This window comes from Haemorhous mexicanus, chromosome 10 (assembly GCF_027477595.1).
Source record: "Haemorhous mexicanus isolate bHaeMex1 chromosome 10, bHaeMex1.pri, whole genome shotgun sequence".
NCBI classification, from domain to species: Eukaryota; Metazoa; Chordata; class Aves; order Passeriformes; family Fringillidae; genus Haemorhous; species Haemorhous mexicanus.
Window position 1 is genome coordinate 11,136,951 of NC_082350.1, and position 23,472 is coordinate 11,160,422.

The 23,472-nt window shown below is 41.0% G+C and overlaps 1 protein-coding gene across 3 annotated transcripts in view; it reads right to left on the bottom strand.

The window, feature by feature from the left end:
• Positions 1-2,643: 2,643 nt before the first annotated feature.
• The window catches only part of SPHKAP (SPHK1 interactor, AKAP domain containing), a 64,353-nt gene continuing 43,524 nt past the window's right edge, over positions 2,644-23,472 (bottom strand). For 2 of the 3 annotated variants that reach the window (XM_059855325.1, XM_059855326.1), the window contains 9 exons: positions 23,296-23,355; positions 20,238-20,372; positions 17,607-17,862; positions 13,600-17,332; positions 10,149-10,328; positions 8,183-8,269; positions 7,143-7,195; positions 6,874-7,058; positions 2,644-4,838 (listed from right to left, as the gene is read on the bottom strand). In XM_059855325.1, coding sequence (XP_059711308.1) covers positions 4,695-4,838; positions 6,874-7,058; positions 7,143-7,195; positions 8,183-8,269; positions 10,149-10,328; positions 13,600-17,332; positions 17,607-17,862; positions 20,238-20,372; positions 23,296-23,355 — 4,833 coding nt within the window. In that variant the 3' untranslated portion in view covers positions 2,644-4,694. The remainder of the gene's footprint in view (positions 4,839-6,873; positions 7,059-7,142; positions 7,196-8,182; positions 8,270-10,148; positions 10,329-13,599; positions 17,333-17,606; positions 17,863-20,237; positions 20,373-23,295; positions 23,356-23,472) is intronic. The other variant, XM_059855327.1, reaches the window with a different exon arrangement.

The window sequence follows — 23,472 nt, forward strand, 5'->3', positions numbered from 1 at the left end:
GCTCTTGTTCTATTTCTGCAAGAAATTATGAGTCGAGCTTTATACAGTAAGCATTAGACTGGCAGGCTCTCTGGGTTCTATTTCTTATTCTTCCTTGATTCTTGAGTGTGTAGAACTGCTTTTCAGGCTGAATTATCTAAGTTTCCTGCTCATATGTGAAGCATTGTCCCATCTGATGTGACTCACAGCACTGCTGGGAAGGGTGCTGGCTTGGTACCTTGTAAGAGCTTCAGTAGTGCTCTGGATACTCTCTGTGAATGCTTCAATGTTGGGTTCTCTGCACCTTGGTTTACCCACATGTGGATTTTGTAAATTATGGATATAGGCATTAGGAATGTATTGCATAAATGCAACTGGCTGGAACCATTCTGTGGGTCTGGCAGCAGCTCCATCCCTTTCTCTGATTCCACTTTAGTTCCTCAGCCAAATGGTGAATGTGTATGTTCAGCTCTATTACCTGGCACTTTTTAAATCTGCATACCTTATACTATCCAAGTGCTACTTTAATCACTGTGTGGTTGGAGATGTAGCTTTCAACATTACCCTGAAATGCTGACAAACTTGGCTCCCTGTGACCTTATTGAAAAGGATTACCTCAGGAGAGCCCTGAAGTGCTTAGGCTTGTCTCTGCAGCAATCATATTTGCTGTATTCTTTCTGTCCTTCAGACCTTTGCAATGTTTTCAGGCTGAACTCTGTGAATATGCAATTGTTGTTCTGGGAAAGAAGTTTGTGTCATGTGACTGCTCTAGGACAGAACATACTCTTCCCAAGGATGGGGATTTCCATGTAAGCACATGATGTGTTCTTGGACTTGTGACGTCTGAGATTCAAATTCTTTCTGAACAGGTGATGACATTAATGCTCACACCCACTCATGTTGTAAAAGTGGCATTTTGTGAGAATTTTTTTTTTTTTTTTTTTTGTCTCTTTCAGTGGGATCACTCACATTTCCTGGGCAGTTAGTAAAAGGATGTGGAAATATATCCTGCTTCTATTTTTCAGTTTAATGCACTTTACTGTCTAATTCTCAGCTGAAGCTGGGAGGGGGATGCAGTATACCCATCACCCAGCCCTGTCTTCACTGCAAATTGTTTCAATTAGTTTGATAGTCCAGCTGTCTAATAGAGCTGTCTACATGCTGCACAGCTGCAAGTTGCCTTCTGAGGGCCTGTTCCTTGTGATAACTGGGTTCAGAGTGGGTTGGGAAAACTGAAGTAGTGGTGTTATAGGTTTGCTTATACATGGCAAAGGCTTAGGAATGGCTCTGACTCAGATTCTTAAATTGGCTAGTATGGATGTGCTTTCCTTCTGAGCTGCAATTTGTTTTATTTAAGTAGCTCATGTGGGTTCTTTATTTCAATGGACTGGTGGGCTTTTTCCCTCTCTAATTTTCAAATGTAGACTTCAGGATTCACAGTGGCATTCCTGTGCTTGTCTGTCATGCAGCTCTGCATGAAACAGGCTAAGAGCAACTGTAAAACTGGCCTCTTCAGAAAAGTTACCTACTGAATTTAACAGGAGACTATTTTATCACAGACCATAAATGGTTCATTTACTTGAAGACAATAAAAATCTTCCAAGGTATGAACAAAATTGAGGTAGATTATAGTTTTTCAGCTTCTAGTAACCTCAACATTAAAAGAGCCCTAAACACAAAAATGTAAAAAATGAAGTTGTTAAATATCTAACTCAAATACAGTAGAATTGCTTTTTGAAGAGTAGCAGATCTACAGGCCAAATGCTGCTCTTTAAGCCTGGGGTGGCAATGCACCTTCCCCTGAAGCCACCTCCAGGATGGGGAGCACTGCAGCCGTGGCTGCTGCTCCCATGGGGGCCTCTGATGGCCAGGGCATCCCTTGAGACATCTCCTGCAAGAACTGCTCCAGCTCCCCCTAGAAGCTGTCTACAGTTCCTTGCATCCTCTCATTTGATAACTTCTCATCTCTCTTTGTTTGCTTTGAATCTGGCTCATATGATTTTAATTTGTTGTATCCTAGTTTTTAGAAAGATAGTGAGCAGCCACCCCTGATATTAAAAACCTGCATCATGCTCATGTAGAGGGAGATTTTTACCTAAGGCTGTATGTTGTTCTCATTTGGGTGTATTTAATTCCCACTTTTAAAAACTGAAAAAGAATGAAGAGTGGACAAGTGCTTTTCTGATTTATTCAGCGAAGTGATGGTTTCCTTTTTCTGTGTAGCAGTAGAAATACCTGTGGTATCTAGACAATATTGCAGTAAATGCCCCTGTGAACTTACACAAGGAGAGGAAAGTCCTGAACTTCTGTCTCCCCACCCTCCTGCTCACTTGTGCAGGTACTGAAAGCAGCCATAGTCAGCACTGATAGAGGCTTGTACATTGAAAGCTATTCTGGGCACTCAGGGTATAATTTCTCTATTTTATTGTGATACTAGGAATGTTATGTTTAGTCTTTTATCTCTTGAATGACTTGTGGCACCCAAGTAGCTCTGTCACTGAGGTAAGAACTGGACCTTGCCCTAGCTTGTTTTGGTCAGAGCCATGGATTATATTTGTCACTGAGAAGCAGAGTTTGAGAAGCTCCAGGGATGGCAGGCAAATATTTAATAGGTCAAAAAATCCATAGCTTATTTGTGAACATTTTAGGAAGGCAAAGAGGACACACATTATAACATAAATTTATTTCTGAATAAATTGCAACATTAAGAACTACTGTACAGAGAAACTGCATCACACTGTTACAACTCTGTCATGATATTTGTGCTTTGTAAACATTTATTCTATCACAACAAAAAAATTGTATACTGACAACTAACTGTATTTGGTTTAAAAATAAATACACTTTCCCATTTATTAACTCAAACAAAGCACTTTATAATTCTCGGTGCTTTTCATAAGCTCTCAGCCTCAGAAATGCTGAGCATTCTGAGTTGCCACCCATGTCAGTGGGAGTTACAGATGCTCAGCAGTTCTTAGGGGCTGGCCCAGTGACTCCAGTTATGTTCAGAGTTTGCAATAAATTCACCTTTATTTTGACTTCAAAGTGATCTCTCCTGCTCTGTTTATACTGCAGAGTAGATTGAGAATTACTCACATTATTTAATGTTCCTCATTAGAGTTTGATTCACTAACAATTTGTATTTTGTAACAAATGAGTGATGCAATCATGCAAGTTTTGTAATGGTTTTAAAGATAAAACTGAGAATATGGCTCTTTTTCATAAATTATTTAAAACTACTTCAAAATTTTCAAAAATATTTAGTGCAAAAGGATAAGTTTTTCTTTTTCAAGAAATATTACAGAAGCATATACTGTTATATGGAAAATAAAACTTCTCTTAAATATTTTTTTGGGAAAAGCAGGCAGGTATTCTATTCCACTATTTGAGTAAGAGAGATGAAAAGTATTTTCAAAAAAACAAATTGCAAAAGAGCTGTGATGTTGTAAGTCATTTTTACCTTTAAATTCACACCCAGTCTCTTTGGCAGAGTTGAGAGAATGTATTACTAAGTGCATGATATCAACAGATCTTCTCAACAGGACAATAGCAGAGTATATCTTATCAAACAATTATAGAAATGTTATAGGAATGTGAACTCTCACACACAGTCCAAACAGTTATCTTCAAAATGAACACGTATGTCTGCTGAAATTTTAACAAACATTTTGCTTTTTTCTAAGTTACAAAAATTAACCTTGAGATTTTTAGGACAAGATGGTGCTCTTCTAAGATATGCATTTCTTCACCTCATTAACAATTTATTTGATTACACTAAATTAAAATAGTTCTTTTTTCACTGCTTTTAATTGATATGTAAAATGTTACATAGTGCTTTCAACAGAAGCACTTTAGGTAACAAGTGTACTGTCATGATTCCCTTTTGCCAGGCAGGGACACTGAGGCACAGAGGTGAAATGACTCGCCCAAGGTCACAGGGCTGGGGCAGGACAGGGCTTGAGAACTGCTGCCCTGGCTCACAGAGCTGTGTGCAGGAATCTACCAGGTGTAGCTACACTGAACTGCACTGCTTCCCAGGGAAAAGGAATCAGTCTTTTAGGGATAGTAGCTAGGAGACTGGATTTTATTTCTTTGGGAAGGTTGCAGGAAACCGGAATAGCTATGGAAGAGAAATAAACACATAGGAAGAAACTAAAATGTGTTTTCAGCAGCTTTTTATTTTGTTTTCTAACTGCAAAGGTGTTAAGTGTTCAAAAGCTTTTACCCCTTAGCAGATTATGGGCATTTCAAAAACCCTTAAATATTATCTAGGGACAAGGGTGCCTTCAGGCATTCTGAAACACACTCTGCTTCTAACAGTTAACTGTACAAATATCAGTGTTGTTTTAAAACTGAATGGCAGGCTACTATCCCATTTCACCTGACTGATTTAATCAAATTGATGAAAATTGAATGGATTAGATAATTAAGCCTTGACTGTGTAGTTCATTAATTCAGGAGGCTAAAAATCCATCCCCTCATAGTACAGTGCATCCTATAGCACAACATGTCAAGAGTCCCTCATGACACAGAAAGACACAATAAATTCAGATCCACTTTCCTCCTGGGTCAGTTGTGGCACAGACTTGTGCTGTTCTTGTAGAGTTTGTACATTTTGCACATTTTATTCAGTGATGTTCAGAAATCAGAGCATTACACAAACCACTGCTTATTTAAACTGGAATAAAACAGGAGAGCTGAACCAGGGAGCTTTGCTAGCCCAGCTCAAGCAGCCAGTCAAACAGGCTGGGTGTGATCTCTCTGCCCTCCTCGCTGAGCTTGCAGTACTGCACCACGGCTTGGAAGATATCCCCCACCTTCCAGCACTTCCGCTGCACCAACTGCACCACATCTAGAAACTAAACAAAAATACCACCATGAAATACACTTGGCATTTGGTGAACATTTCCTAAGGTTCTGTGGAATGCATAGACACAAACTCTTGTTAGCCCACCCTTTGTAAATGCACAGCTGTATGAGGGAGTGGACACTATTCAGTGCACAGCAACATCAGTGTTCTTCCTATTTATAAAAACTTAATTTCTCTAGTTCCATAGCTCCCCAAAGACTGATGGGCTCTCAAGACATTTTCTAAATTAACTGCTTCTGTCAATTTATTTATTGCAATGAAAGTAAAAACAGACAAAGTCAGTTTGATAAAGGATTGCTATTTGCCATGTTATCAACAAATCATTGCCAAAATAAAGGAAGTGTGATTATCCATCTTGAAAAAATATCTTTGCATTACCACTAGCTATATTTTACTTTATGTTTAATTTTCTGTACTTCCATATGTATATGCCATAGTATTTTAAATATTCAAATAGTACTGGTGAGAGGGAATTCTGTGTAAAATTTTGTCACATGAAGACATTTATCACAGGTGTGTTTTAAACATAGACAGTATTTATATTTAGCTTTTTTTTTAATTTCTCGAGAAACCAGAGGTTAAATATATGTTCTTAAGCAGCTGTAAAAAAAAAATCCTGAGTTTTGTCCACTTGGTACTTAATAATGGGCTTCACAGGGTCATCCATCTGGTCCCTTTTTCTTCTGAAGCACATAAATGAAAATCAAAACTTTTCAATTCTTTGAATTTCACAATATTAGTTTGCTTCTTCTGTTTTTAGTTTTAGAGCACAAAAGAAAAGATTGTGTCTCTAGTTAGTGTAGCTGTTTGCTATTTACATACTGCAGCCTAAACTTTTAATATGTATTTTAATGATATTTAATAGGCACGTGATTTCCAAGAATGCTGTTGTAGGCAGGATGTGCTTCATTATTCTCTAGTGTATTTTTGCAATTGAATTAACTGTTTGCCAAAGCACATGGGTAAAGCTGACAGCTGCTTCTTTAATTAGATGCAATTTGGACTGTTGCTGTTGAAAGCATTTTAAATTATGTTTATGATTCCCAAATGCATGTACTCAAGAAAATCAAACAATATCTCTGCTACTCAAAATGATCTTCCCATAAGAGACCAAAATACTGATTTGTAATACTTTTTTCATTAATTGACTTAAATACTAACATGTTTTTAAGTCTCAAAGCTTAAGCTCTCTTGCTGATCTTGGAAATGGGTCTCTTTTTTGGTCTTTCCTGAATTGCTGTGGCTGCTATTTGGTGGGGTCTACAAAGGAACCCCAGCTGATCATTCAGAAATAGAAAGACTTTGCCCTTCTTGTGGCTGTTTTGGACTTCAGTGTTGTTCCTGGCTCTGGCTTGGACTCGCACCTCAGGAGGTTTCTCAGTCATCTGTCTGTCCACTCTCCCTGGAAAGAGACTTTTGCTCTCAAAAGCTGTACTCTCAGCTGGAGCAGTTTATGAGCAGCCAGGCACAGCTCCAGACCAACCTGAGGCTGCTGTAGTTGGTGTTACAGGCAGGCAGAACCAGCATAAGGACTGAAAATCTTGAGTCCAAACAATGTTTCACATTATAATGACCAAGTAGGTGAACATTGCACTTGTGATGTCTACACAAAAATGGTTTTTATTTTTATTTTTTTAAACCTTTGCATTTAAACTCCATGTAAGCCACGTGCAGCCTTTCAAATGCAGCCACATAAAGTACTCTATTAACTCTGCCTTGGGCATTAGTACCTAAAGTATCACTGATATGAAAAAGGGAACAGATTCATCAAAGTATGAATCTGGTCATTGGACAAAGTATCACGGTGACATTTTCTTATGCCACAGACAATCTGCTACATATTTCACACCCTTTAAGTTCTGACACACCTGTCCTCTCATTTCTTTCTCTCATAAACAGTAGTGTTGCCATCTTGCTGTAATGAAGATGTTTTTGCATCTGCTTTTAAGCTCAATAACTTCAATAAATCATAACTGTTACAGTTATGTAGACATTAATAGTATGGCCAATTCTGTAAACATTACCTTTTCAATTCTGTTTTCCTGAGATTTCTTAAAATAGATAGTTGGAATTCCAAGTTCAGAAGCAGCAATCCACTGCAGGGTGGCTCGCAGCTCCACGTCAGGGCACTCTGGCTCCAGATCAAAGTTTATCACCAGGAGGTCCTTTTGGCAGTTGGCTGTTCCCACTGAAAGCTCAGAAGTACTTTCTGGAAAAATAATCCCACTAGTTACTGTGCAAGTGCTTGTGTTATCTTCAAACTGTACGTTTTAATTGATATAGTTCAACTTACCCTCAGTGTTTTCTGTCTGTTCTTTAAGGAAAACCTTTTCTTCTACTAATTCACTTAGAAACAAACAACAACAAAGCTTATTAGTCATACTTAGGAACAGTCTACAACATTGCTTCATGATGAATAAACTTCTCCCTCAATGCAAGACCTAGAAAACTGCAAGAAAAAGGTTACATAGGATGAAACAATAAAATGCTGAATATATTTCATTATTAATCTGTGAATCGGGAAAAACTGAATTGCAGCATTTTTCTGTAGCAGGATGAAGTATTGTATTAGTTATGTCATGTGTTACATTTCACCAGGATCTGTGCATGCTTACAGTTCACAAAATGACAAGCAAACGACATTATGGTAAGACACAGCAAGTCTCATAACCTGGGTGGAAATGCTGAATTTCCAATGTCTGTATTTTGCTGGGACAATTTTCTGATGTCACTGACTTCAGAAGCTCAGTGTGTGATGTTTGTGCAGTGGGTGTGCCCTGGCTGCATAATGACATTCACCAGCTGGCAGGTTGTACCAGGATCTTTAGGCAGGATGTACTCACACATCTCTTGATAACTGAACTGCATGTTCAGTAGAAACACTCCCAGAAACAAGAGGTAAAAATTACTGTGGGCCAAATTATTATTGTTATTATTATTATTGGAAAGAATGCTATTGGGTTTTTTAAAATTGCTTTTAATTGATCCTTATTTGCTTGACTTTCCTTGGTATTACAGGAGAGTTTTGATAATATCTGAAGTTATTCAGAGAAGAAGGTTTGATGACAGAAAAGTGATACCACAGAGAACTGTCTTTTAGACAGGGTGGTTGATGGATCTGTGTTCTCAAGAGATCCACCTGACTGGGTTTTCCCATAATTTTTCACTGTCTGGTGCCCTCACTCTGCCCAGACACCTGCAGGTGCTTTTTTCTGAAGCCACGGGCAGGCACAGCAGCAGGTGCAAAGCAGGGCTTGGCACGGTTTCGGTGGCGCAAATGATTTGCAGTTAAAATTGGACTAAACATCAAGTCTCACTTCAGTGACTACTTACTTAATCATAGGAGAAGATGGCACGTTCTCCTGATAAATTTCCAGGTCCATAATGCCAAGACTGCTAGTTGTACTGCTGTTGCCATTGCTGACAAAGCAAAAGTCGAAGCATTAGTGCCAAGCTGTGCTGAACATGTCTCCATACATCTTCTAAAAATTTATTTCTGTACAAAGCAAAGTAGGAGGAGCTCTGTTCCATAAAATCAATTGGGCTCAGCAAGTGGTTCCCTGAATAAAGCACACCAGTCTGCTCAAAGTAATGAGGCTTTTATTAAAATAGTTCTAGATCAAGCATGTATCAGGTGCATCAAGTGATGCTGTAAATTGCAGGGAAAAAAAGTGGACTGTCTTCTTGTGAATGGCTTATGCAATGAACACTTGGCCTCAAACAAAAACTGAGTCTGCCTGAGTCCTTGAAAAGAAGGATTAGCAGGTACAGAGATGTCCTGCAAGAAACCTGCAAAGATCCAGCTCCCTCTGACCATGGGGAGTTCAGGGGCAAGGCACTGGCTGCCCATCATACACTCACCTGTAGGGTGAGTCCACACTGATAACCAGCAGCAGTTTCAGTGTATTCCATCATACCCCAAATACTGTTTGGGGTCTGATGGAACCCACAGGTACAGAGATGGCCCCTCATGTTTCTGACTACTCTGAAAGACTGAGATTTTAATCAAAGCCAATTTGCTCATTGGGACCACAAATACACAGAAGTATTCTCTTTGGCTTCTTCACAAGGATGAAGTAGCACACTTGAAGATATTTGGAAAAAATATTACTGGTTCACTTTATAACATCATTATAAATGTGACAGTGAATGTTTATGCAGATACTGTAATAGTCTCATGGACAGGTTGTGAATTTGCTGGCTGCAAGTCAATTACCATGAACAAATTCTGTGTGGCAAGTCACGGTGAACAACTTAATTTTTACTGAAAAACCAACGAATAATATTTTCCTCTTCATTAGAGGGATTGATTAGATAATCCTTCCCAATCAGGGTTTTCTGAGACATTGTCAGCATGCCATGCATTCAGACTTGCTGTAGCAATTTCTGTTCCAGTGCAGAGCTGAAAGGGCACAATACTTCAGCTCTCTCAGACCAAGGACTTTGTTAAAGGTTGATATGCAATGACAGGATGAATGTTCAGCTGCACTGACAGCCATGTTTTGTTCAGTGATTTCAGCCAGCCAACAGTGCTCTCTGACAGAGACTCTTTCTTTTCCCTGCTTCATTACCATAATGTCTTCCCTCCTTGTCATCTTAATACTCAAGAGAAAGATGTAATTACTTGATAATATTTTAAAACAAAGTCTAAGAGCATGTGAAGGAAAAACCTTACTCAATTTGATACTATGAAAGGGCTGAAGTCAAACTACCACCACTCTATATAAACTCCAAGGACTAAAAAACATTTTCAAACATTTTTCCTGGATTGAACTGGAACAAAATTAGGTCATAGTAGTAGGAGCTCTTGAATTTACGTCTACTCAGGGAAAAATTGGTCATCCTCTATTAGTTTGCACCCCTGTGCCAGTCTAATCAGATCAGGGCTCAATCTTTGTTCTCAGTGCATGGATTTCTGCTGGGAATGGCAGTCTTGTCAATCTTGGCTAAGGAGGTGCCAAAATAAGCATTAGGCAAACAACAGCAAATAAATCATAAGAAAGACTATAGCAATTAACTTGTCCAATGGCCTTTTTGCTGTAGGACTGAAACACTTTAGTGATGCCAAGAGGTTTCTTCTTTGTCTGAATCGAGCTACTCACCAATAGTAAAAAAACCTGGCTGAGAATCAGAACGCGGGTAAATTTTTTTCCCTTATTAAAAACTAAAGATAAAGTCTGCCATTAGACATTCTTTACAGTACTCTGAGTAAATCTGGAGCTGCTGCCTCTCACTGCTGATGCAGGGTAGGCTTGGTGGGCAGACCACAGAGTGCAGGGGGAAGAGACAACGTGGGTACCTCAGGGAGCGCTCGCTGAGCTGCAGGTAGCTGCTGGTGTCATCAGGATTGTCCTCATCGTTGGCCAGCTGGGACCAGCTGCCAGTGCTCTCTTCACTGCTGCTGAGGTGGGCTGGGAATTCTTCAGCTGTTTTGCTCTCTCCTATGACTTCAGCATCCGATCTGCTCTGAGGACTGCTGCTGGCAGGGTGATAGGGAAGGCACATTGAAATTGTAACACAGGCAAACAAACTGGTGCCACCAATCTTCAGGCAATGCTGCTCATTAAAGTCAACCAAGCTGCAGAATTATAGACATGCAAAAGATTGGGCAAGCTTATAATTTATACACAGAGTCCAGCAGAACATCTGGCCTGAGATGCTCTTAAAAAAGGACTTTCTTATGACTGCTATAAGCAAACACAAACCCTAGATTTAAGTATGCATAGCTTGTACAGACAGATTTAACAAGTATAAAAAGCCTAATCACTGTGAAGGTTTATTGCTTAATGCATTTCAATCAATGGTTGAAATATGAGGTATATGTTACTGCAGAATGACAGAATTTCTTGGAAATATATATTGCTGCTAAATTCCTGTCCTGCTAATGGGTGAATAAAGTTCTTGACTTTGTTAAAATTTTAAATCCGAAAGAAGTGAAAGTAGGAAAGTATTGTGGGTTGTGAATCAGTAATGACTCTTAGTCTGCCATGTCCTTAGGATCTTCACTGCTTAGGCTGGGGAAGGACAAAATATTGCAACAGTCAGAAACCAGACTGAAGATGAAGACCAGTCTGAGTTTAGTAAGTACAGGGTTAAGGGAAAAATCCTTTAATTCTGCACTCTTGACATATGTCACACATGTGTGTATGCAATATATATGTACATGTGCTCCCAAAAAACACAGAAACAAAAAAAGTAACTATATTTTTGCTAAGTTTTTAGAGCTAAGCTGGGCTTTTGATACAAAGAAAAATAATAATCAATCCCTCCAATAATTATCTCACTGTAGTGCCAGAATTACAAGTAAAGTGAAACTGTAGTTTTGTTATATTCACTGGATAGTCTGCATTTGCAATTTAGGGATTAAAGCAATGTTAGGTTATGTTCTGTTAACTGATAATCCTCTGCAGGATCTCTCTAGAGAAGTTCTTGCCTTCAGACCTTTATCTGTAGTTGTGGTTAAGGCATCTGCCTTCAGGTAAAGCAGGAGATCACACCAGAAATCTACTGCTCCTGAGTAATCACCTTGACTAGGCATATAGTGAGACAATATCATTGTGCATATCTCTTTTTGCCAAGCTCTCACTCTCAGAGGTTACTGCATTAATTCTAGATGACAGAGGTGCAGCCTGTGCAGGGAGAATGGGACTTGCCTGCCTGGGGCTCTGCTCCCCCTGGCAGTCAGCTCTGCCAAACCCCTGTGCCTGCCATGCCGAGCCCTTGGGCCCAGGACACTGCCCCTGCCCTCTCTGAGCAGCCAGGCCACAGGGCAGGAGTGATACTCAGCTTCTTAGCACAGGCCAGGCAGCTCCTGATACCTGGTCCAAAACACAAGAGATTTGTGTGGGTGATGTTTCTTGGCATTTTGGGTTCTGTTTGATTCATTATGCAATTACATCTCACACCAGTGATGCTTTGAACTGACAGTTCCCCACTTGTGAACAGTCACTTGGAACAGCTGAACAGTTTCTGTGTAACTGTGGCTCTATTGCACTGCCTACATACAAGAAACAGATTTTTTTCATTGCTGAAAGTCTTCATTTTTTTTTTTCCCCCTTAATTGACTCTATGTCTGTTTGATATTTTGCCTGGAGTCCTATGTGCCTGTATCTGAACTAGCAAGTAATTTCATGCAGTAAGAGTGGATCAGAGCAATTTATACTGATGCTTTTATAGCTACATTATACATATTTTTAGGTATTCACTTCAGCCTAGACTTAGTCCAGACAGCCATGCCACAAATGCTTCAGATCTGTGTGAAGAACCACTGGAGGCTTTACCTTCCCAGCAAGGATAGGAAAACATCTGGAGAGCACTTGGGCAGCTCCTGTTTGGGATTGCTTTGGAAGAACTCTGCATTTCATGCTGCAAATGAGGCCAATGGACAGAAATGGAGGCAAGCTGCACCAGAACTGCACAGCATTGCTGAGCCAAGATGCTCAGGCAGATGTAGCCTCTGCTTACCAATTCTGCCCTACCAATCCTATTGCTTTAACCATGTCATAGCCATGTTGGGAACTCTGCTTCAATGGCAAAGATGAAAGGGCTCGTAAACTGCAAAAGTAACTTCATTTTCAAGCAGTCAAGATTCCAAATAGGTGGATTTCTAATTTTATCTTACTCAAAGCAGGTTGCATTTTAAGGAGGAGGAAGGTTAGTGCAGGAGACTCAGTATGAAAGACTAGTGACACCATGGTAATTATCCACCTAACTGCTGCCATACACAGGGAAGTGCTTACAATCTATCTACTTTCTCACTTCAAGCAGAGCTTTGTCAAATGCTGAAACACAGCACTGCCTAGAATGAAATGAGCTACAAACTGGTTTTTAACACCAGCACCTGCACTCTTTCTGCCACTCTGAGATAATGAGGTGCTGCAGCGCTCCAAGACTGGCAGTTTAGAGACCACTAAAGTAACAGATACAATGAAGTATTGTGATAAAGAGACAACACCTTGAGAGAGAGCATTCCCTTCACCTCAGAGCGCCCACAGCAATACTCTGCATTTGCACTGCACTCTCATGTTGGCTCACACTTTACCTTAACAAAAGCAAGCTGCAGATTTCTTTACAAAAAGAGTACAGCTGTAAGGACAGAGTTGTAAGCTGTGATGTAAACTCCATGAAATGACATTAAAATAAAATGCACTTTTCCTTATCTAAATTCTACCAGTGAAGTCTTGAACTAAGAAGTGAGGGCAACTTTTATTCTTATTTTTCCTTCACTAAAGAATTTTTACTATTTGTAGCTCCAGGCTGTAAACACAAAGTTAAACCTTAAGCTCTCAGAAGTCTGGTCTTGTTTCCAGGTACACAGAATGTTACTTGCAACAAGCATAGCAGAGAACTACAGGTCAAATCCTGCTATTGTCTGTCATACACTAGCACTGATTTTTATTTATCTATTTTTTAGTTCAGATATCAGCCTGTGCTAAATAAAAGTTTAAACTTGGTCCATCTTTCCTGTCTTATGGGAGACATAAATGTCTGCAGAGAGAGAACTTGTCTGTGCAGTATTAGATTTAAATCTTAATACCATAATGTCATATTCAATCTAAGTTTTCTCCAGAAAGTATCACTGTGACACATGATTGGGTGATTTTTTGCCAAAAGAAACCTGTAGCCAAAACTTATCCTGCTTATTTTTTTAAAAGTACCACTCTTATCTTCTTCCTTTATCGAAATAACTTTTACTGGGAAAATAAACCAGAGACCAAAGCAATGTGCTGATTTGCTGTTTTGTCACTTACCTACTTACTGGGGAACTGGAAACCATCTGTTTCCCATCCAAAGCTTCTGGAGGCTTTTCTTTGCTTTGATGCCCCTTTCCAGATGGGCCACATGAAGTCAAGGATTCTGAGTCTTTATCTGGCTCATCTCGTTGATCAGTTTCTATCTGAATTAAAGGCACTTCCCTCAGCTGTCCTGCAGGGAGGCTTCCAGGGCTCTTCACGTGCTCTTTTTTCTCATCCAAATTTACTTCCTCCACTTTGGGTTTGGGCTGTATCTGGGTTGTGCTTTGGGGATGTTTGCTTGCCAGCACGTGTTCTCGGCTCGTATAATCAAAGGAATCCTGCTGGACAACAATTAAACTTTTACCACTTTCAACAATATTTGCAGCCAGTCTTTTTGCATATTGTTCCACGTGCGGTGGAGAATCACTGTAAAACTGGTCTGCCTCTGTAGCCTCTGCCTCATCTGCAATGATTTTGTTCTTGCGCATCAGGGACTCGATGGAGCTGGCCCAGGTCTCGTGGATCAGCATGTCTGTGATCTGGTCAGTCTTGCCTCTCTGGTACAGGCACGAGTCAGACTTGCAGAGCCCCGCGGAAGCCACGGTACTGACGGGCTGGACACTTAGGGAATCTTGGCGGTGCTGGGCGAACCCATCCAGGGAATTTGCTTTAATTGGGACGTTCACTGTAAGCCTGGAGCCTGAGGACCGACTGTCGGGCACCGACGACTGCCTAAAGCAGAAAGGTGACCGCAGAGAGGGTGCCAGCAAACTGCCCCACCAGTCCTTTGAATTCCGAGAGGAGGATGCATTATCTTTATTCTCCTTTTCGATTTCTCTTAGCATATACCTATAAAACTCTTCTGTTATACTTTCTGTGCTGGACTGTTTGGATGGGCAACTTGGTCTTACGTTCAGATGGCCATTTTTCTTGGCTACCTGTTGCAAGGCAGAAGTTAAGATATTGTTCGCATTTTTTCCTGCATAATAATCCAGTAATAAGTCAAAACCTCTTCCTTCGTTTTCCATCTGGTTCACCATAAATCTTGAAAATTCATCTGTAATGCTTTCACAACTAGACTGCTTTGAGACAGAACTTGTCTGGCTCAGAGAGTGACCAAAGCTGCTCATGAGGCCGAGGGTATTGAAAGAGGCTTTGGAATCTGAGTCCTCCTCTGGTATGCTCTCACAGCTTGAGGCCTTGGCTCGGCTCCACCTTTCACAGTGCAGTCTGTTCCTGGGGTGGTTTGGACCTTGCCAGATGCTATCAACCATGGAGAGTTCAGTGAGGTTCATGATCTTGGCAGCCACTTCATTTGCAAAGAGATTGACCGAATCTGGTGTGTCCTCAAGGTTTATAGATTCATCTACTACCCGATTCATCAATTTTTCCTTTAGCTCAGGATGCTCATCTGTTTTTCTTTTGATCTCACTAAGCCGAGGTGCCCTGTGCTTCCGAACCACAGAACCATTGGTATGGGTTTCCTTCTTCCTTTTCACGGTTCTGCATGATAAACTCTGGGTCACCAGATATTCATTGCCTCTCTTCCACGCACAGAACCAGGGTTGTTTGCCATTTGAATTTTCTAGACAAATGGCAGCTATTTCTGTTGCCATAGAGACAACTGTTTCTGCCAATTCTTCCGCAAAGTCTGTTATACAATATTTGTCCCTTGAATTTTTCACCTGGAGCGCGGGCTGAGAAGGATGCAACACATGGTTTCCTAACAAAGACAAGCTAAGTTGAACATCATTATTTAGCACAGAATCACACTTAATCTTGGCTTGGTTTTCTGTATTTATGGTGGCACTGGAAGACAGCTGTTCTTGAACACCGTGCCTGCATTCACTGTTTGCAAAAGTATTTTCTCTCTCTGAAAATGATCTGTAGTCTTTCTTCTGATGATGATTGTTACTCTGATTTGGGGATTTGTAACAGTCTCGTGCAGTTCTTTTAAGGTATCTCTTCTTGGGAGATGTTTTTGCACCAAGTGTGTTATGCCCTGTATCTCCACTTGGTTCTGAATTCAGTGTGGAAACCTCATTGCTATTTACATCTTTGATATCACTCTTGCAAGTGCTTGTGACCTTTTCAAGATCTTTGCTAGTACTGGTGCTGTAGGATGTACCAAATGGCTTAGCAGCAGAGTGATCAAGGGGGCTGCGTGAAGTTTCACATGCTGTTGCCAGGGCTGGCCATCCTTCTGCTCTTGTTACTTTCTCTGCTTTTGTGCCTTCAGGAAAGAGAGGAGAACACTCTTCAAGTTGCCTTATGTCGTTCATCTTCTTGCAAGTGAAATATATTATATTAAAAAGCAACTCGTTTGCAGTCTCTGTGAAAATGTCTTGTGTACTTGAGCCATCCTCCAAATGGGCTTGTAGCTGTCTCTTCTTTCTAACCTCTTCCATAGAATGTCGTAGAATAATATTGGATAAGTTTTGTGCAAGTTCATCCCTGATCACTCCATCAGCACGTGGAATACGTGGTCTTGCTGCGGTTTCAATAATTCTCCCGTTTATGGATTCCATAAAATGCCCTACATTTCTGTATGTGCTGGGCTTTGTCAGAATTACAGATGCCTCTTTGAGAAGCGCCTCTGCAATGCTCTCATTCAGCTTCTCCATGGTGCTTCCCACAGCTAAGCTGCAATGCAGAGTAATGGCTGCAGAGGCCTGAGCAGCAGACAGAAGTCCACTGGAAGTTGCAGGATACTTCTCCTCCTTTGTCTCCCCCAGGCCACAGATGGCTACAGCACTTGCCACTTGAGTCATGCCACAGAGTGCAGATGGGAACGAGTATTCCGAGCCAGCACAGTCAAGGAGCTGGGAGGGTGCTGTGTGCACCTCTTCCTCAGCAGCCACTCCACTTCGGGAGTCTGTGCCTTCCTGCTCCCGGCGGAACTTTTCTGCAGCCTGGGGACTGGAAATGGTTCCAATGACAGTGGCTGCACAAGCCAGAGCCACTTCCAGTGCACTTTGGTCGTGTCCATTTGAGTGCTCTTCCTCAAAGTAATCTGAAACTTCAGCAGAGCTTTCTGCCTCAGCCCAGTGGCTCAGGCTGGGGAAGGCAGACCCTGGCCAGTCAGGTACATTCTCAGAGCTGTCTGGACTTTGCACTATGACAATCTTTGGGAGTTCATTCCATGATCGGGAAGCAGATGCATCTTCTGACTTACAGGAGCTTCCCACAGAGATGCTGACTGCAGCCTCCTCACTGAAACTGGGTCGAGACTGTGACAGTCTAATGAATGCATCCTGCAGAACAGATTCTGCTAAATTTGTGGCATACTGGCCTGTGGTCGCCTGCTCATTCTGGGAGGGAGGATCAGTTTTCCTGATCCCTGCACAATCTTCCCCGTCTGCCTTGCTGCTGTGTTTTGCTGTGGGGTCACCCCGAGGCTCCAGCTCCTCTTTAGCCATTTTGGTTACAGATACATCTTCTAACATGAGTGCTGAGTTTTCAACCCCACTAGTCAAATTAGTAGTACTAAATGATGAAGTACCTTTTTCAGCTAATTCCTTCTGCCACGGTATTTCCTGGCCTGACTTATCTTCAGGTTGTGAGATGCCATCTTCAGCCACAACATTCACAGTTTCAGAGACATGAGCAGCTGCATTATCTTTATTAATGCAGTTCCCTTCAAGAATGAACGGCAACCTGGCTTTTCTATAGTGAATGTTTTCAAATCCCTTTCCTTTATTTTTTTTGACATCTGAAGATGCTTCTGAAACATTTAATTTTTCATGACCTGTTGAGAAAAATAAAAAATTAGTTTTTGGCGAGTAACTTGTGACTTCTAAAAGAAAAGAGCTGTACAACTTTGTAGTCCTTCACTGCTCTGTAAAAGTACTGCACAGCCATGTACCTTGTCTTTGAACCAAACTTAAAAAAATATGAATGGCTGTCCATTTTCTAAATTACATATGCATGAATTAACATCAAGTGCAATTTCTGTGAGCATTGCTATAGCTGTTTTGCAGTATGAGCAACAGCATAATTATGCTCAGTCGTCCTGCTTTTACCAGCTTTATATTCATCAGCCTCGTTGTCATCCTCGAGGTGCTCGGAGGCCGTGAGGAAATCTTCTTCTATTGAGGACACGGAGCAGTTTGTGTCATCCTCAGGCTTTAGGACACGAGTTTCTATCTGCAGCTGCCTCTCCTGAACGAGCTCAAGTCCAATCAGAAACTTGTTTATTTCAAAAATGATGCAGCTTGCGCTGTTCCTCCTGTCCCCCCTCGCACACTGAACCAAGCAGACATCTGCCAGCCAAGGACACTAGAGGGGAAAAGAATCTCAGTTATTCAATTAAAAAATAGCACTTATTTTAAGCTTCCCTCTCTATAAATATCTCGGGAATGTTCTGTTGCAAAGATGCCATACGATTTGTCATTTCAATGGTAGTAACAGTGTGCAGTTACACGTATGCCAAAATAAGATTTCTTGGACTGACAGCTTTTGTTATACAAGTGTTTTAGTAGAGAACCCAGCTGTATCACAGGGGATTGTTTGTTTTTCATCAACTTGTTATTTTAATGACAGATAATTATTTGATGTTAGTCATCTGACATGCAGTTATTAATGGCCTCACACTACCCGGTATTACCTCTCTGGAGGGAATTGTTTGTGGGCGTGAATTCCTTTTCAGGGTCACTTCTGTTGCAATGCTTGTTTGAAGACAGCCCTGTAAGTACTGGCTGATAAGACTGTGAAGAGCAGGTCACCTTTAGATGTTCCAACAGACCATTTTTAAATAGTGTTTTATTTTGTTTCTTTGCTGTTCTCCCCCTTTATCCAAAGCCCCGTTATTTCAGGCCAATACAACCTCCCACTGGAAATGGGGATCCAGTGCACAATGTGCTCAGCCTTTATATAAAACTGCCTTCTCTAGAGAAGCTGTACAATTAAGTTGAATGCTGGACAGAAACTGAGAGGAAGGAACTCTTGTTATCCTCATTTTACTGATATTAAAACAGTTGGACATTTACACAACAGAGCTGAGTCCATGTCTCTGCATGGCACCATGCTTGTTGTATGGATGTATCCTGAACCAAAGCCAAGGTTTGCAGCTTGTGATGCTTTGAACTCAGGCTCCCAGGAAAGAGCCAGCTTGAGTGGCACCAACTTTGGATTGGATTGAAGCAGAAGTTTTAGGCAGTGCAAAAGATGCCCTGGACCCCCGGGGCATTTGCACAGTAGCTAACACAGGAAGGTGACCCCATCCTGGACTTTTTGTCTTTGACTGTGAATGCAAACCAATCATCTACTAATAAAGAGAGTGGGATGAGTGTTATGCTAGATTAACACGTTTCTTAGCTTGCTCTTCCTTCCCACTAAAAAATGTGTTTGAAAAGAAAACCAGATAACTTAGTGTGTTAAAACAGAAAAAATAAATTAGATAGCTGCTATGAAATTGAATCAGGCTTGAGCATGTACTGTATTGTGAAAAATGCTATGAAAAAGAGATGCAGTTTTAGATCAACCATTCCCCTGCTTTTTTCCCCAATCCACATTTTCTGGGGTTGTTCTTGTAAAAATGGCTTGAGGGGGAGCGGCACAAAAATCCTTTTACAAAAACTCTGCCAGTCACCTTACAAGTGAATTTCTCTGAAAGCCAAACAACAGGATGACTGTGGCATATCTGGCCAATAAATTTCATCCAGTCTCAATGCAAAGCTTTACTCGACAGAAATTTATTTAGTTCCTGTCTGTCTCTTGACTCCACTCTGTGAGAGGGCTGCCAGTCTCAGTGTCTCTAGGCTTGTGGAGACAGGAGTGACTTGGGTATTTCAGTTACCTTGTTTGGGTCTCAGACCACCCCTGTGGGGATTGCAACATCTTGGGATGTGGGGTTTGGAGCTCCACTGCTCCCACCACAGCCTTGTGCCTGTTTTTGTTGAACATTTCTAAACTCAGCCATTAGTCATGAGTGGCAAGAAAACTCAATAACCAGGTAATTGCTCTCTTTAATGATCAGCTTATTGGCAAAGTGTAAAATTCAGTGATCTTTGCAATACAGCTGTCACAGGGTCTGCTTCAGGAAGGCTTTTGTACCCAAGGGTAATTTCAGTGAAAGAAAGTTTCCTTATTTTGTTACCTGTGGCAGACAAACCTGGCAATACCTGTTCACATTTTAAACTGGTTTGAGAGAGTTTTGTACTCCAGGGTAACTCTGCAGTTTTAATGAAGCTGAGAGGTGAAGATGGATTGGGAATGAAAATGGGAAGTGGCAAGACCACTGGAAAGGCCAGTGCCCTGGCCCAGCTCTATGCACAGTAGTGTTACCTCTTTCCCTCTCTGCTGCCCTTCTGCTGCTCTTGAAATCCAGCCTTACAAATCAGTCATCTCTGCCAGCAGTGCCTGCCTCCCCTGAAGGATCAAGTGCTAATGTGGCTTAAAGCATTACCAGCTGAAGCCCAGATCTGCAGGATCCAGGGGGAACAGCAGGATCTCTCAGCTGTGTACCTGGTGTGTGTCCCCCTGCTGTGCACCACACTCAAATCTGTCTGACAGCGGCTGCTGTTGGTGTGTTCACAAACTTCCACTCATCTCAAACTGATCTCAGGTCTTTGCTTTCAGGTTCCTTTTTCCCATTTTCCAAATTCCACCCTTCACAGGCATGATGTGCTCTTAAAGCTGAGTTTGGATCCTACCTGGGGAACCTCATAGTCGGCCTGAAGGTTTCCTGCTGTCAATCCACTGAGCAGGACTATTTCATTTTCCTTCGGTGGCTGCACGTTCATCGAACTGATCAGTTTGGGGAGGTTGGGTGAGACGCTGATCAGCTTCTGTGGTATGAAACAGAGAGTCTGCTCTCAGGTAATGAAGTCTGAGTTGCACAGTTATAAATACTAAAATGAAATACCACTTATAGGATCATTTTAGAAAGCTCACTTGGAAGTATCGTTTCAAGTAGATTAAGAATAGAGCTGGCAGCATTAAATGCACATTCTTTCTTTTGAGACACCAGACAAGACAAGGAGGACAGTATAAATTTTTGCTCGAGTGTCCAGCAGGACAATCTGCCATCCCTCACATTGTCACATTCTAAACAGCTTGATTGGATTGGTGCATCTAAATACTTCCTGTTACATCTGAGTTCATTAGACTGTGAAAACAGCATCTCTCTCATGGTCTGAAACATAAAAGTTTCAGTAGGTATGGTAATGAGAACAGGGCAAATCTTCCTGTTCTCCTCCAGGCATATGACTAGCAAGAAACCAGAGGAAGTTACCTGGAAATTGCCAACCAAATCAATGCAATGCTAAACGTGGAACAGCAAAAACATCGGAGAGATGTGAAATGTGCCTTCCTTTGCTGTGACACTGCATACCTGCATGACCTTCCATGTGTAATGGTACAGTCACTCCCTATGTGTTATGTATTTGTTAGAGGCAAAAGCAGTAACAGTCACAGCATCAGTGATGCTATACAGGAGATCTGTATTGCCCCCAGCACGTGCAGGGGACATTTGTGCTCCTTTGTGTACGAAGGCCAGGCCAAAAAGGCAATACCTGCTCTGAGAGTGCAGTTCTCTCTGCCAAGGACCTTGGTGTCCTTGTTCTGTGAACAGAGAACCAAGGCTGACCCCTTAGAGCAGGAGCAGAGTAATCACCGCCTCCATTTTCTGCACCACCATGGCCCTGTGTTAGAGCAGAACATGTGGCAAAGCCCTTCAGGGAGTGCAGATTTGGGCACCCAGCCATCTGCTTTAGTTACTAACCAAGGCAACAATACTCCATTTTTTTTTTTTTCCTTTTCATCCTCAAAATATTAAGCTTCCAGTACTGTTATTTCTCATTGGATTGAATTGGATATAATAAAACTTTCTGGCTTAGAAAAGTAAATTGTTTCCCAATATTGATTTAGCTTTTCAGGGGAATTATCTTCAGATGAGACCAAGTATTTTTATGTGACATAACTGAATTCAGTGCTTCAGTTTGATGTTTCACTGTAGCATAAAAACTTCTCATCATTTATTTTTTTCTTTAAAATTATAACCTTTCTGTAATCACAAACACTTCCTGAAGTACCTCTGTTTTTCTGCCTAAATTGCCACATTTTATCAGATTTCTTAAGCAGGAAGTTATGGCATTTTATATATCTTTTACTTCACTTCTTTACCTTTTCAGACAAAAAAGAAGCCTGGAAGCATAATTATTCTACACAAACCCCCCCCAGTTTAACCCATTCCAAGGTTCAGTGAGTGATACAAAATCTAACAGTACCTATTAGTAAATCAAGTACCTGCTAGCAAATAGTGATATATTTCATATGTACAGCAGCTGTGCTAATATCTTCAAAAGTCTTCTAAGAAATGCTTTCACCACACCAGTGTATTGCATAAAATTCCATGCCACTCAATGCTAATTTACAAAACCTGATTATTACAAAACCTGATTATACACAGAAATGGGGATGAGGGAGTTTCCTCTTGGAAAAGAATGCATAGCACCTGTGCAAGCCTGGGATTTTTATTACCTACACTGAAAACTGAGAACAGATGTCTAGCTCTAAGATTGAGGGAGAAACTTTTGTTGTTTCCTCTCATAGCTTTTGTTCCTCAACAAGCACTGTAAACAGCAATAAAATCACCACATTTCAGAAAACAACCAGTGCTTCTGTGGCTTCTGCAAAGTAAAACCTCTCAAGCTGTTCTGCACAGTTAACCTGCTGATTCAATAGAAAAATCCTTTTGCTGCAAGATGCCATACTTATTTTTGACAACTGAACTTTCACAGATCCAGGATGCAGAACACAGCATAGAAAAACTGTTCCTGCTAACAAATGACTTGCAGGAGGCATCAAGGTGCCAGTACTGGTTGTTCTATGAGCTAGAAGATTTCCCAGCAAATGAACTGTAATGGTTTAACCAAGGAACTCCCTGGGTACTGTCAGGACACCCTACCTGTGTTCACTCACTCCATATTGCTTCTCTATTGGTGTGCCAAACATGGGCACTGAGCCAGCATGATAAAAAGAACTGATAAAGGAAGATACAAGCACAAAAGTGACACCAGGCCCTTTCTTTAAAATGTGACTTCTGCATATTTAATGCTTTTTTCCTGGAATGGTTTGTGTTTTAAATATCATATCATAATGTAGTTTGTCTCAGTGCTTGTAAAAGAACCAGGGTTTTTTACTGCTTTTTAAAAATTCATTTTTTCCTACTCTTGTAACTTTCAGTTAAACAGATCAAACACACCTTTAGTTCTGTTTTATCTAGACCCCCTCTTCAAGAGCACATAATCTACCTATGTGGAGTTTGACTGAGTAAGACAGCTCAGCTGAACAAGACCTCGATGAGTGGAAGATTTTCAGGGACTTTTTGGCTGTAGGACAGAGAAAGAAATCCCAAACTGGTGCCAGAGCTGGATACCAGGACCTCTTTTTATGTAGTATTATGCCAAATTAAAAGAAAAAGGATGCATGTGAACATGTCCATGTTCACTTCTCTCATAAAAGCAAGAAATCTACTCACATAACTGCTGTGAATTCATTACAAACTTTGGGATGGGAATAAGAAATGCTATGTAACATAGCTCCATGTGGAGACGATTTCTGATTCCTTATGCATTGTTCTCTGTAACACTTAAAAATCTAGGGTTGGCTTTGATTTGCTCATAGAATTTTTAATCTGTATTTTTATTAGAGAGCCCTGGTAGGCCTGCATAGATCCATTGTGCATGTTTTTGAGACCTAGGCAGTTACCTGCTTCACTTGTTCATCGCTGCAATCATCTCTGTTGGCATCCAAATTCACAAAACAAACCTGTAATGAGAAAGAAAAAGGAAAAAGCACTTTTTAAAGTTGTATTAGAGTGGCAGCAACCCTTTTAAAGTCACTATATTTTCCTTTTCTAGCCTTGTAGCTGAACCTGTGAAGCCT